Source organism: Brachyhypopomus gauderio, chromosome 5 (genome assembly GCF_052324685.1).
Source record: "Brachyhypopomus gauderio isolate BG-103 chromosome 5, BGAUD_0.2, whole genome shotgun sequence".
NCBI classification, from domain to species: domain Eukaryota; kingdom Metazoa; phylum Chordata; class Actinopteri; order Gymnotiformes; family Hypopomidae; genus Brachyhypopomus; species Brachyhypopomus gauderio.
The window spans coordinates 1,051,447-1,066,918 of NC_135215.1; the positions used below are offsets into that span (position 1 = coordinate 1,051,447).

At 42.5% G+C, this 15,472-nt stretch overlaps 1 protein-coding gene across 8 annotated transcripts; it reads right to left on the reverse strand.

Annotated features, from left to right (window-relative positions):
• Positions 1 to 914: 914 nt before the first annotated feature.
• On the reverse strand, positions 915 to 12,224 carry slco1e1 (solute carrier organic anion transporter family, member 1E1). Of its 8 annotated transcripts, none has more exons than XM_077004743.1 (15): positions 10,663 to 12,224; positions 10,414 to 10,576; positions 10,125 to 10,266; positions 9,856 to 9,988; positions 9,333 to 9,457; positions 8,221 to 8,373; positions 7,265 to 7,363; positions 6,907 to 7,128; positions 6,465 to 6,629; positions 5,286 to 5,346; positions 4,663 to 4,828; positions 2,606 to 2,790; positions 2,448 to 2,512; positions 2,109 to 2,226; positions 915 to 1,417 (listed from the first exon to the last, which is right to left on the reverse strand). In XM_077004743.1, exons 1-15 carry the CDS (start codon positions 10,782 to 10,784, stop codon positions 1,018 to 1,020), a joined length of 2,319 nt encoding a protein of 772 aa, XP_076860858.1. In that variant the 5' UTR covers positions 10,785 to 12,224; the 3' UTR covers positions 915 to 1,017. The 8 variants fall into 8 exon arrangements, with proteins under 8 accessions (XP_076860858.1, XP_076860861.1, XP_076860855.1 ...); XM_077004746.1 differs by having other exon boundaries at positions 5,151 to 5,346; positions 10,125 to 10,227; positions 10,414 to 10,481; positions 10,663 to 12,223; XM_077004740.1 differs by having other exon boundaries at positions 5,151 to 5,346; positions 10,125 to 10,227; positions 10,663 to 12,223.
• Positions 12,225 to 15,472: the final 3,248 nt, after the last annotated feature.

Sequence of the window (15,472 nt, forward strand, 5' to 3'; positions counted from 1 at the left end):
TACATTCTGCTAGTCTGCCAATGTCCACTGAACGTCTGTGCACAGAATGCTCATGTTCAAGAGGGAGTCAGAAATTCCTCTGAAATTGCCCAGTCACCATACAGGTGGGCCTCCTATTAATCATTAGACAGCATTGATCAATCCTCCTTTCTTCTCATCCAGTCAGACGCCTTCACGTTACCTTCCTGTTTATTATTTGTGGCTTTCGGTGAACTCACTGCCCCTCACCAAGTTTGATTAAGTGAAGAACACTGCTGTGTCATTCAGAGTTGGTAAATATAAACGTCATATATTTTAATAACTCATAAGGCTTTACTGTAATGATGTGTACTCATCTGATGCACATACATATGTGGACATCTGTGGACAGCCAGGTTAAAGAATTTTGGAATTCTAACCTCAGAACTAAAAATTCTTCTTTCTAAAGCTGCAGCTTATTATTTCTTTGCTCCCAAGCAGTGTGAGTTTGTAGAGGCCTGTAGGATGGTGTGAAAAGGGACAAGTTCAGGACACTTTGACCTATACATTGTGTATTTGATTTTGTCAACAAGCAACAAGCAGATCTCACACAACTATGAGCCACCATGAGATAGCTACTTGTGCTAATGGATGCCAGCTTATAATTCCAGTCGAGGTCATGTTTCTAATTCCCTGTAACACACAAATGTCTGACTAACCCTTTTCAGTCAGTCACCCACACACTAGATTGCTCTGAACACGAGCAGCTATTGACACCAAAGTCATTTGTTAAATTTGGAAAGTGGATGAACTAGAGGGCTTGATAAAACATGCGATGCTTTCAGAAATAACTGATTTGTTGAGTGTGTTTTGATGTGGCAACTAAATTAAAATGATGACAGTAAAGCTTCAATTTTTAGACATCTTTCGCATATCGGAACTGTGAGAAGTGAAGAAAGACCATATGGCTAATTCATTGTTTCTTTAATGAAGAACATAAACTTTAAACTTGTAGTAAGATGTAGTCATGCTATAGCAAGTACTGCTCTATTGGTGTTGCTAGCCCTGTGGGCCCAGTGTCTCTGGTGCTGCTGTCCTGTGCAGGTCAACTCTGAGTTCCTGTCCACGCTCCACCTGCGCGTGACCCTGCTGAGACATGCTGTCCCCTGGCGTCTCCTGCCCGGCTGATGAGCGGTCCGTTGGTGTCAGAGGCGGTGCTGTGTCAGCTGCCCCCTCCCTCGGGCCTAAGCCCACCCCCGCATGGCTCGAGGGAGCGGGATCAACGTCTGACTCATCAATGTGCTCTCCCGGGGGTTGAAGCTCAATCTCGACCCGGCTGGTCTTCTGGAGGGACCCGATGGACTCTTTGCAGGACTGTTTCTTCAAAAGCACAATGACAGCAACGGCGAAGAAGTAGGAGCATCCACTCAAACACGTGACCAAGCCGAGAAAGATCACTCTGGTGAGAGAGGAAGCAAAGTCACTTTGCACTGCTCACGCTAAAAGATCAGCATTGGGGGAAACATTTGAGTAGCTCATCACTTGTTGTAATAAGACAGTTTGATGAAATAACACCACTGAAAGTGCTTTGAAGCCACATTAACCAATAAATTAACATAGTTTAGCATCTGACATCATCTAATGGATGCTACACGTGCATTTCCTTCTGAAGAGCATTAATTAAGACATCATAAGCAATAGTAACAAAAATGCAAGTTAATTTAAAGTTTCCTTTACTCGGTCAGTGTATTTCAGTGTCATAAAAACATATGATCGCTATTATTTTTTTTGATAAAACACAGATGTTTTACCAAAATGTTAAATAAATTCTCAGAATTGATATGACTAAAAACGCCATTTCCATGCACAACAACTAATTGTTCAAATTTCAAGCCAAAACATTCACCCAGAGGGCTATGAGACATGAACATAAAGGAGTCAATGTAGGGGAAATGAAGCATAAAACAGTGACATATGAATTCTAACACAAGGTACTTTAGCATGATGCTTTCTAATAACCAAGCACACACACACACACACACACACACACACACACACACACACACACACACACACACACACACACACACACACACACACACACACACACACACACACACACACACACACACACACACACACACACACACCTGTACAGGTCCGAGTCGTACATGCGGCAAGCTCCTCGGCCACCACAGCTTTTCACTCCCCATTTCAAACAGGTGGTGTCAATTAAAGCGCCAAAGTACACCGGAGCTGGAATACCTCCTAACAGAAAGGTTACAGCACATGATATCACACGAGCGTATACAATAGCGCCAAACTGCTAATGGAGAAAATGATGCGTAGTGAGCAGTCTCTGTTGTAATTATGGCTTCTTGCTTCTGTTTCATTGTAAATATCTTTACTGTGATAACTTTATCAGCTGTATTTTTGAGGGGTGATATATACTGATACACAATAAAATATTTCTTCTGAGGTTTCCTTACCTAGAGTTCTTATCACTAGAGTGTGAATGCCCAGTGCCAGTGCTTTCAGATCAGGGTTAATGCACCTGCAACAAATCCACCATAGATAACACTATGTACGTTTTGGTCAAACAAGCTACTGTTCTTTCACGTTACGTGACAAAAAGATAATAACTGACCGTATAATGACCATGTACGCGGGCGTTACGCCCAAAGAGTTAATGAAGGAGCTAAGGACAGACACGGCCATGTACGTGGTGAAGCTCCGACTGCATTCAGGCCCGCGAGGACACTGACCAAGAGACACGGAGGTGCTGCCCCCTACTGGTGAGGGGGTCAACACACAACTGCAGTTGTGGAAGATCTGACGAAGAGAAAAGGGGGGGGGGGGGGGGACTATGATGTTTACGGCCACCAAAATAATAACAAATGTTTAATTTTCTTCATGTTCAAGCATGAAAGCAGCCTGGCACACATCAGTTTACTCCAGTAGCAAAACTGTAATGGAGAGCTGCACGAGAAATGTCTTAAAGTTTCAAGTCTGGGGCCTGCAGTGTTTATGTTTGGTATAGGCCCTTTTCACACTTCCGCATTTTTTCTTCCGGAAGCTCTCGTCGCAGGGTAAATTTACTTCCGTTACACATTTAAACAATGGCAGAGTCCAATAACAAGAGCTTTTGCAGTGCACCAGGGTGCTCGATCTCGAAGCAAAAACAGCCGTATCTCAGTTTCCACAGTTTTCTGGCTGACGACGAGCAAAAAAGAAAATGGGTTTGTGCAATTAGGAGGGATGAAGTGGAAAACTTTGTGATACGGAGCATCTTTGTGTGTCGCCAGCATTTCACTGCTGCAGACTACATAGTAGGAAGCTCGCGGCTAAAAGTTGGTGCTGTTCCCTGTTACTATCCCGGTACTGGTACTGTTTCCGGTACTGTTACTGTTACCAGCCGGGTTCAGTGGAACAGTTGAAAGATCAAGCTCTCGGCTGGGAGTACACGTACGTCCGCTAGCATCTAGCCCCGGTCCGCTAGCATCTAGCTAGAGAAGAGCAAGCTCTCGCCGAGAGTTTGCTCTTTCAAATGCAGACAGCAACTGTTCCACTGAAACCGGCTCTGAAACTAGCCCTGATCCGCTAGCATCTAGCTCATCTAGCTCTGATCGGTAGCATCTAGCTCTGACCATCACTTTGCTGTCGACTATATTGGACACTGAGAATAAACAACACTACTTAATAACTTGGTGTCTGTCATGAACTTTATCGATACTGATGTAAACTAAACAATCAATAGCTGACGTACCTTGGCTTGCTAAAGCTGGGCATACACTGTACGATATTTTAAATCGTGTACTCAGCTCCATCTCAAACTGTACGACTAAATCGCAGGGAGAGTCGGCTCGTGGAGCTGCTTCAACGGTGCGATACTCTCATGAGGAGCTATTTGAATTTCAAACATGTTTGATATTTTTGCGACGCTGCGATTTCTGATCGGGAGTTGGTCATGAGGTGTGAATCGCTCCTCGTTTACCTGTGTAAACTATATGATGCACGACACGCGATTGAGCCGAAACTCGGCCCGATCGCAAAAATAGTCGCACGAGTGAAAAATTGGGTGAAAATGGGCCAAAAATCGCAGTGTACGCCCAGCTTAACCTAGCTAGATATTGTTAACTAAAGCTGTCAGTATCATTCGTAATATTATAATTTATATCATAACAATATAGATTGTTTTACCACTCCGTAGGATGACTAATGGAACTAGTAGTTAGTTAGGGAATAGTTAGTTACCTCGCTAGTGCTAGCTGGTGTCACCTTACCCTGGTATGAGTGAATCAATTCTTCTACAAACAATTTGTAGCCTCTGTTCAACTTGGAACCCTTCGTTGTTGAATGTTCTCCAATGATACTGGAAACGTATTTAAAATTAAGTCTCGGCAGCGATGACAGGGATGAAGTAAATACACGCTCCATGCTGAGGTGAATTGACAACAACTATCTTCTGCGAGTACCGGAATTTGTTTTACCCGGCGGTGACGTATTTCCGCTTTGTTGTGAAAAGGGCCTAAAAATTATGATAATGATTATTTGTTTTTGATATTCTTTTTTGCTCAAACATGCACATACGCTAATGTAAACAGGTAAACAAAACATAACAATTCATCTTTATGGTACGCTGAAGGTCATACTGTGATTTAAGCCACACACATTTTTAGCTGAACTACTTGCGTAGGACGTTACCGTGTTTTTGCCGTGGCCGACGGAGTTCGTGCATCCCGCCAGACAAGGAGACATGTACGTGATGCCGTTGTCAGAGCAGACCGGCTCCCATTGGGCTGGGGAGCACACACAGCCCAGGTTACACGGGGAGAACAGTGTTTGCTCATCATAGGAAATCTGGGGGGTCCTGTGGGTGGGATTGAGAGTTAGCAGTTAAGTACGCGCCTCAGAGACGCCAAGATTTCCTTCCATTCAATGTGGTTTGGTTTTACATCAGGCTTTTTAATCAGGGTGCTCAATACACCTGTAATGACACCACTAGCTTTTTGGTTGAAAGTAAGTGGACTGATGATTAAGTGATATATAGAATCATGGAGCCAGTGCTGAAATTAGATGGGATTCTTAAGGATTTAAGACTTGGACTTCTCTGCTAATCTAAGTTCAGACTTTCTCTAGCAGAACCAGACTGGGGAATGGTTCTGCTAACCAAAGAGTACTTGACACGGCACCCATTATAGGAGACGGTGAGGCCAGCCAGCCGCGGGTTGTCACACTTGGTGCCGAACTGCAGAAGCAGGAGGAGGTACGCCAAGAAGGAGGTGAGGAAGGAGAGCTTGGCTCCTGATACCACGCTCAGCCTGTACCTCTTCATCAGCAAGCCGCCCAGGAATATCCCCACGGAGATCACCGGCAGGTTCAGCACGCCTGTGGGCACGGAGTTTAAGAGCTTTAGTTTCAGGGAGCATCACTCTAGAGCTTGAAGGCTTATGGTTGTAGAGCTTTTATGGAGCCAGAGGATCAGGGTCAGAGAGAGCACACTCAGGAAACCACTGCTGGGATATGGAGTACCCTCTTTTGTGTGGTAGTCACGGAGAATTGAGTGACAGAGGGATCGATCACTGCCGGAAATGAAGAACACAAGCGGAGGCGTGTACGTTTTTGTCGACGATCATATGATGGATGCACAGACAGACCTCTGACCTGGACCCTGTCACCTTGGAGCAGACCACATGGAACTTCACGCAGTAGATAAAGTCAGATGGTGCATATTTGCATATTTTGTAATTTGTATGAAAACAGTGGGACCAATACAACTTAAAAAATTGTAATTGCATTAAAAATGCATTTAACTACATATTAAAGGTGGAGAAGATTCATGTTGGGAGCTTTCAGTTGTTCATAATGAAAGTGAATGTAAAATTCCTCTGAGGTGTTCGGCAACCGTTTGGTGTATCATTGTGCAACTGAAAGCACTTTTCAGCCAATAGGAGAAAAACTTTGACACGGCCACATCCTCACCTCCAGACTGCGGTGATCTAAACTTGTTTTGAGGTGCAGCTGAATGGAATTCTACACTTGGTCCAAGTTCCCAGAACTTTTCAAAGCAAAGTTACACCCATGCTTACAGATTATGTCTAGATAGCGTCTGAAGGTTTGCTCTGTAAAAGCACAACAAGCACATTCATGATGTATTGAAAACACAGTCCCTAGACTACCACCTGCAGAAGTGTTTGCCACATCCCTGAAAATAAGGCCAATTTACTGCACAGTATGTCACGGTCCCTTTAAAAACAATATAACGAAATATTTGCACTGCGCATACCAATAGGGTCTACTGACCACATCCAGTGGTCTTTCAATTTCTAGTTTATTATTGCCTTGGCTATCCAGTTCTTGTAGATCAGTGGGGTATACTTGTTTTTCCGAGTTTGTCTGCACTGATTTGATACATGTACATTTTGTTTTTCCGTGCAACTCAGAATAATAAAGCCAAATCTGACGGGACTTATAATAATCCTAGACGTTCAAGTCTAGTAGCTCACCGAGGAGGAAATTTGCTCTGGAGGCGGACTGGCCAAACTGTTGTTCCATGTACTTGGCTTTGAAGGTGAACAGGCCAGTTAGTGAGTTGAATTTTAGGACACTGCCACACAGCAACAGGAAGTAGGTGGGGGTCCCCAAGAGCCTCTTCAGTGAGGGCAAGAAACCTGCAGAAAAACAGAAAACACCCTAGATGAAATATACCTGCAGGGCAACTGTAAATGCACTGTAGACATTTAAGTCTGTTATGAGCCCAAGGTTGACACTGCACATGTTTACACAGCCAAAACTACTGACATCATACACAGTCCCGAAGATCTTTGAGGACTCGCTTGTATAAATTGAATGGACCATCTGAGACAATAACTTCAACAATAAGAATAAGACAGTAAGAGGCCTTCTGTAACATATTCGGACATTTGTTAAAGGGCTGAACGGAAGTGCCTTTTGCAATGTCGGCCAGTTTCACAGACGGGGTAGCAGGATTCGTCACTTGCTGCTGGCCACCGTGACCATAGCCAGGGTCGTGTACTTCCTGCTTGGGTAAGGAACTGGGTAGGAACCAGAAAGGAATGCCAGCCAGCAACATGACGGTGGCCGACACAAAGAATCCCAACCACCAGGCCCCCACCCAGCGAGCATCCTTCGGAGTGATGGCCAGACTGTCTTCAGAAGAAACAAACACAGTAAAGCATAACAATAAATCCAATAAATGGGGACCATCTAATGTATTGTTCTGCGATACTGTCTGGAAGGATTTTTGACAGGTACACAAAGGTTCAGAGACCTGTGGAGGGCTTACCAACGTTGACAAATCCAATATCGACATACAACTTGGCGCACATAGAGCCAAGCAGGAAGCCAAACATGGGCCCCAGCAAAGCGATTGTCTGGAGACAGGCTGTTCTTGAACAATGGGAGAGGGAAAAAAACTAACCTCAATGATTTGATTACAATCTTGCACATTAAATATTCATGGTGTCAAATAATTATGGATATTCCTGTGTGTCTTCAGAGGTTTAGATTTTTTTTGTTCTTCAAAAATATTCTGTTATATTGCAGACGTCCAATGTCTAGTCTTTAAGGTGAAATTCTTGGCCTGATTCAGAACAAAGACCCTTCCAGTTCTAAATGGAATGCTATGCTGCCTTATTTATTTATTACAGATATTCTTTGGTCTTCAGCTTCTATCGATTTCAGAACACCTGTAAACAGGTTGTTTTTCTTTGCTATGGCACCTCTTCGCCCCTCTTGGAGCACAGTTAAAGCACTGTCTATTTTACATCAGTGAATTTCTCTCAGTTTTTCTTTGGCACTCATGGAAACCTGACACCTAGCCTTATCATGTTCTTATAAAATTCCTCACATGCCCATAAGAGCTACTTAATTTTATGCCTCAATTAGTCCTTGGTATGTTAATCTTTAAAATATGCAGAATCATTTTAAATATGCAGAAAAAACATTCCCATCATTACCCCCCCCCCCCCCCCCCGTACATTCTGTTTAAAGAAAGTTTCCATTGTTCTCAGGTATTAGTAGCTCCAAGTAGTAAAGGAGAGTTTCAAATATACATAACAGTCCAGAGATCAAGGGATTCAAGAAATAACTATAATAATTTTACAGTTTACATGCAACTGAAGTGTTGCTGCATTTGAGATTTTGAAATGTTCAAAATATCAAACACTTTTATTCCATTTCTGTTCACCTGCTGCATATAAGAACATCATCAGAAAATGATCTATTTCTAAATATATTTGCCTATGTAAAACGCAGAGCTCTCCCTTTTTGCGAAGTCATCGATGTACGAGATGCCCAGGGGAGTGACGGGTGTTTCTCCGATCCCCCGCAGGGCATTCCCCAGGAACACATACACCCACATGCTGGAACCGGGATCTCCCACACAGTCCAAGCCTGCAACCACAATAACATATGTTTACATCTGCAACCCAGTCCCATTTTGCACTTCAAGGTAAATGTTTAGGGGCATTGCTCTGTTCCAGAAGATATGTTCTACTAAATAATAAGTAAATAAATAAAAGTACCCTTATATTTCATTGACATTGATTTTATATTCCCACAAATGAACATGTTGTTCAGAAGTAGAATGTACTAATTTTGTATTTTATTATATATTTTAGGTATATTTCACAGGAAAACCTATTGAAGCTAGCTCTAGCTTTTATGCATGGAATGTACTGCTCTAGGTATTTAAAAAATGTGATAATACTGTTATATTTTTCAAAATATATTTGGGAATCAATATTGCATTGCTCAGACCATTCCAAATGAATCCACAGTCACTCTGTGACGGGCAGGGTGTGCGAACTAAAAGGAAGCGATCACGCCAAGTCTCAGGGAAAAAGGATGGTTTAATAGAAAGTGTGCAAACCAAAAACCCATGCAATATCTCCAAATTAAGGATATAATAATCAGCGGTCAACTGGTACAAAGACAAGACATATATAGGCAAACAAACGACCCTCAGGTGAGACGGATCACGGGCTCCGCCCACCTGACGGACGCACACGACGTCACAAAACAACAACAACAACAACAACAACAGCCGCTGTGGATCGAGGCGACCGGTAGGGGGCCGCCTCACCGTGACACACTCAGGAAACTACACTGAGTTTTTTGTTTTTGGAAAATAAATGTATGGGACTTGCGACACCATTGCTACAAACAATAGGAAACAACAGTATAAAAATATGCCTGGGTTAAAAATAGGTCAGGGTTGAACATATATCCCTTATGAGAAGAAAAAAATCTGCCAATAAAAATTTTACCATTGTAAACAAATAAATAGTATCTTGGAATTTTTATTTGAACATCTGTGCAATAAAGAATAAAATAAACAATAAAAATGATACCTGTGTAGGTTTTCTGCGAAGACTCTGAAGGTAAGTCTGGGAAATCACTTTGCATGACGTCCCTGCAGGCAACTATACTGACAGAAGCGTTGAGAGAGCTCGGTATCACGGTCTCATACGTGTACCTGTCGGAATGAGATACAGTCAAAGAAGAGAACTCTGTTACGTCTTCGATGAGTCAGTGAAGAAGCTATAAGGTTGATAATCACCATCCTTATGCTATCGTGTTATTCAGTTCATTAGGAAGTTGCTATAAGCTGCAGCTAGAAACACATTCCTATGCTATCTTGTGTTTTCCTGTATCTGGTACATTTCAAACTGCATGACTGCTATTTATATTAGTTTACCAAGAGCCAGGCTTGGGGGAATGCAGTGTAATGAGCAGGTATGTGAAGGAGAACTTCACACATAGCCCAGCACAGAGAAACCATCAAAGGAAATAAAAATACTGAAAAATTGTGCATTACGTGTTCACGTCCAGCAGCATTTAAAGGCCTGCAGAGCTGTGTTGCAGTAAATGTACCGTCCCATGAAGAAGTGTGGAAGACCAGTGACAGCAGAGCCAACTGCCATTACGAAACATCCACACCCTATGAGCCTGGGTCTGTGCATCTTGGCTCCGAAATGGCTCACTAGAACTAGAAAGAGCAGGTTACCTGCAAGAGGACAGAAGTAGGAGAACCGACAGTCAGAACCTGTGAAATTACAAACATCTGAAAACATGTGGGGAAGGGAGAAGAATCAGTGAATGTGGATACAGCACACTGTCCACGCACGCAAGTGTTGGCATACCCATCTCAAAGCTGACGTCGATTAGGCCGACAGTAGAGCTGGGCAAGTCAAACCTCCGCTCTATCTGTGTGATGGCACTCTTCATGTAGGTTCCAGCTAAAGCCTTGGAGAAGTAGGCGAAAGACAGGGACACGATGAACATCTGTGGGACTCAGAGGACACAGGGAAGAAGGAGACAGTCAACTGCCGGCAAAGTGCCTGGAGACAAGTTATTTTAAATGCGAGACATTTTTAAAAGTCTGAATGAAGTATATGAAGAAACATTAAACACACAGGTACTCACACACACCTTAAATGCAGTGCAGCAGGGTTCTTTGGTGGTCTTTCTGTCAGGGCCATTTGTGGATGTCATATCTTCTGTAGTTGGGACAGTCATTTTCATGCTAGGATCCATTAGTAAATGATGTTGCTGTTTTGCAGTTAGTAAACTAACTAACAATGTACACGTGAAGCTGTTGATGTGGCAAACATACAAATGTTAACATCGACAATGAAGTGTCATTAAAATGTCATTTAGAGGGGTGATACATTTACTCACCTTATGATACCATAAGGATTAAAAGCGAAGAAAACAAACCTTCTAAACTCGGTACTAACATTTTCAAAATGGCAAACGAAACGCATGTAAACCAGCGCTGTAAAAGCAAAGCTTCTCCTCATGCAAGAAAAAAAGGGTCGAGTGAGTTGGATACAGCAAGAAGTTGAAACTCAACAGAACAAAAAGCGCTTTGTCAGTGTGTTGCAGTACTGAAGTTATAATCCCTCCTGATTGAGCTCTCGTAATTCTCTCCCAGTCACGAAGCTCTCTACCATCCGCTCAACTCGACGACGGGAGCAAAAAAAAACGTCTCAGAAAAATTTCCACAGGTGCACGAGAGAGAGAGAGAGAGAGAGAGAGAGTTCGGTAGTAATGGCGATGAAATACAGATGAAGAATGTGTGAGGGAGAGAAAGAGAGAGGGGAGAGGACCGACATGAAGATGCCAGAGCACAGAGGGATCAGGTGTCTGAGTCCTGGAGCCCTGGGGCAGGCGGGTTTCCCTCAGAAAAATGTCCTTTCACATCTCCAGCCTGTGGGCCACACAAAGGCCTCCAGGGCATTTCGATTCTGGCCACATGCTTGATCGATGGGGCCCAACAACACAGCAGCGAATCTAAAGCACTCCATTCACCCCTAGAAAGACTTTACCTCAGGGTCGTTTACCTCATGGTTGGTTCATATCCCTTGATACTTTACTTTTATAGTTATTATAATTATAGAAAAAAATTATTAAGAGACGGAAAGAAGCACTAGTTAACAGTCTTGTCCCAACTCAACAACATCCATCACAGGGCATGATTTTGTTCAGTTGCTCGCCCAGCAAGTGACTTTCTTAGCGATTTTGTTCCAGCAGCTCTTAAAGGAATTGGGCCAAAGAAAAAATGTGCTATTAGCAATTCTAGAAGCAGCTCTGCAGGCCCAGAGCCCAGATTAGGACTTTGACACATTCCTGCACACAACTGAGTCTGGAGGTCTTTCTCCCTAGACATGAACATCAGGTGTTTGTCAATGTTAACTACACTGCCTGACGTCCTGATATTACTGGTATGGAAGGTTTTTATAAACATTTCAAGATCCAGTACAATTTTGATTTGTTTTATTCCTATAAGTTGCTGCCTATACTAGATGGATATGCACCTTTTTGGCACTGGTTCATTAGATTGTGTTTTGTTAGACTGATCCAATGCTTAATTTGTAAATCAAACGATTAACAACTGTTCGCAAACAGCGTCATGAGACAAGGGGTCACTGAGGCCAACAATGTCACCGGATCTCACAAAAAGGCGCACAAATGTCAAAATAACAAGCCAATTCGTATATATAAATGACTTGTAAATGATTTACGTGTGTTTTATAAGTGTTTTAAGTGCAGAAGTGAATTTTAAGTGCATTTTCAAGTACTTTAGCCTAAATTCCAGCAATTTACAAATCTGAAACACAAAGCAACATTAACATTCATCAGGTAAATGTTCCTTCCCCTGTTTTTGAGAGGTGTTTCTTTATACTACCACATCATATCATTTCAGACAACACTGCATAGAATGTGACGCGGCTAGTATAAACGTCTCCTCCGTTCGCGGAGGGTCGCGCAGGTGTGCGGAGTCGCGCGCTACGGTCGCGAAAGTATAACTAGCTTTATAGGGGAGACGCCTAAAGGCATCGCTAAAAAGGAGAGCTCTTATGTGATTTATGGAAGCCTGAATGTGGATCTTGTGTTTAAAAAATGTCTTTTATAGAATTATTTGTTCAATTAATTGGTTCAACGCAGACAGATTTCTTCATAACTTATAATTAGTAGGCTTGAAAGTTACTGGATCGAGGCAGACAGTTCCCGGAACGCACCCTTCTAAATGAAAGCGTTCCCGGATCCTGTTCCGGCAGGATCCGGCTCAAATTAAGCCATGTTTACAGGTATACCGATGTTCAACTGCATAACGTGAACTAGCTAACCTAGCAATCCATCCACATGTTGAATGAATAAATAGCCTCTCAAACTGCTAGCGTAGCTTCAGAATATCAAGCTAGCTTGTTGACATTTTGTTAAGTGGACACAACGTCCTGAAAGCTATTTTAGTAATAAAAATAAAAAAAACACACACATCCAGGTCCTTGCATATTTGTAAAAATGCTTGCCACTTTGATTTTCAAGCCATTTAAGAAGGGAGAATGAGACATTGGCGCACTTCAAGTAGACATTTTAGTAGACATCCTCTGAGTGACCGCTAGTCCGCCTACTTTATTATAGATTCTTGCGCACAAACGCAACTACGTCGACAAGGTAATTGAGACTGTGACGTCACATGGATTCACATCTAACGAGACGTTCCAACAGCCAGAAACTATCATTTGTTGGACAACGACAGCAATTAAAGATCATCTTATGGTTCAAAATGGATTTCCGAGATTTGATTGAGCAGCATTACAAGTCGGATTGTTGCAGCAACAGCGGCGCATCCACACAGGTACCCTACTTCAAATAACTGTTTATGTTATTTATCACTCTGCTTTCCATGATGAAAATGATTTGGTTATTCAAAATTGTGTCATACCTCAGTGTGATTACTGCTTTGCGTGTCGATGTAGTCTGAATGGATACGTTAAATGAGAGCACTAATTCGAGTGTTTGGATGTTGTATTATTTATGTAGCCTGTATTGGTCTTTAGACCTACACATTTGTATCTAAACAGTTAAAATCTTCCATGTTTAAAAAAAGGATTGTGAATAAATGAATTTCTATATATAATTTAGGTGTAATTAATCCAGGTGTGAAATATGTGATCGGAAATCATATAACAATTTATAGAGTGTGCAATATGTAAATGTAACCAGGGATGTATTTAAAATAATGTAAATAAGATGATTTACATGTGGTTTCTGTGTTTTGTCCCATACTTCAGGATTACATGCGGGACAGCCCATTGCAACACCCCATAATCTCATCCTCCAAGCAGCTGGAGATGATTGAGCGAGAGCAGCGGCAGTTGCAGGCGGGCCGTGTTCAGAAGGTGATGGAAATCGGTTTACGTCAAGAAGAAAGACAGGAGGCAATTCTTAAATGAGTATGTGGCAAGTCATTCCACCAGTCCACCAGGATCAACCACAACATCCGACTGGAGCCCATGAGGAACGGTCAGAGTGGCTTATTCCACTCTGCTGTATCTTCAGTGAGCCACTGCGCACCGCTGCACAAGCCTCAGAGAGTGCGCAGAATCCATGGCTCACAGGCTGCTGTCGGACAGGAGCTGTCTTCCTTCAGGCTGGAGGACCCGTGCACACCCGTTGAGCTCATGCCCGCTATTCGGACACCCGTGCCCCCACCAGCGGTAGCCAAACCCAGCAGGCTCCCCAGACTGCTGACTCTGTACAAGCGGGCCAAGCCTGTGGAGAAGGCCTGTGAAGTGTCGGGTGAGTTCTCTTCCTGGAAATCATCAGCTGGAGTAGCAAAGCTCAACACAGGGGCCATGCTCAGCTACCCATGTATCTCAAATATAGATGTTTTCTGTAATGAATTATAATACTGTATATTTACAAGAAACCTGCAAGTAGAGCTTCAGAAACAGAAAGTTAATGAAACAATTAATGAAAGTTAAATAACAGTGGCGTGTTGTGAGGCTATAGGTAACCGCTACGAGGCCCTTGACTTCCATAGAAGTCGTTTACCATGGCTCCTTGACTTTCTAGGGACCTACAAATTCAGGCCCTTACTTAATGCTTCTGAATTTGTATTGTTTCAAAATTATGTTCAATTTCTCTTAAGCGCAGAGACACAAATTAATTTAGCAATTTTGCAATTATTTAAATTTAAGACAAGCAATTTGTCTGATGAATGCTATCTTTGACACTGATTAAATTGAGTAAATTTGGCCAAGTGTGTGATTTCACTTATGTGAAAACAAGCCATTTGACTAGTTTCATGTTTCCCCTTTAATAAACAACAGTAAAGAGACCAGTGGTCACTCTAGTTCTGAAGGAATGCACGAAAGGAAAAGTGCCTTTTCATACAACAGAACTGCAAGCTAATTTTACTGAGTAGCACAATTTTGGTTTGGTGACAGATGATGAAACAGCAAGTGGTTTTGTTGTAGTAGCTGTGGCTGCGTATGCGTGTAACCCTGATATTTATTTAGTTTGAGGATTATTTATTGGAAAATATATTTTATTCAGCTTCTTATTCAATGACCATTCAATGACAGTTTGACGTGACTTGACATGCTTCAAGGCAGTGTGAAGGGGTCTTGACAATAATGAAACTTGATTTAATATCATTAACACAGCATTTTTAATATATTCAAAACTTTTCCCCTGTCTCCCTCTCCATGCCCCACACACACACACACACACACACACACACACACACACACACACACACACACACACACACGCTGCCCCTCCCCCACCCTCTCACTCAGTGGTGAAAAATTGTTACATTGCCATAAATTCCCACGGGGGCTGAGCCAATCAGGTGTTGCGAGAACTTCCAAGTGAATATGCAAGATCAAGATGGGGGCTGAGCCAATCAGGTGTTGCGAGAACTTCCAAGCGAATATGCAAGATCTATATAAAACCCCCTGCCAGTATCAAAACCAATGATCTATATTACTGGATTGGACATCACGTGACTTAGCATGCGCCACACAGGCGCCATTACTATGCATTGAGTTGTGCATTGAGGACCATCCATGGATGGACATAAACATTAGATCTAGCAGACAGTCACGTAAGGAAAACCAAAGAGGGACTCAATGTTTTGCAATAAATTGTCAAAACTACGACAACAATATCACAAGATCAAAGGGTATCACATTTC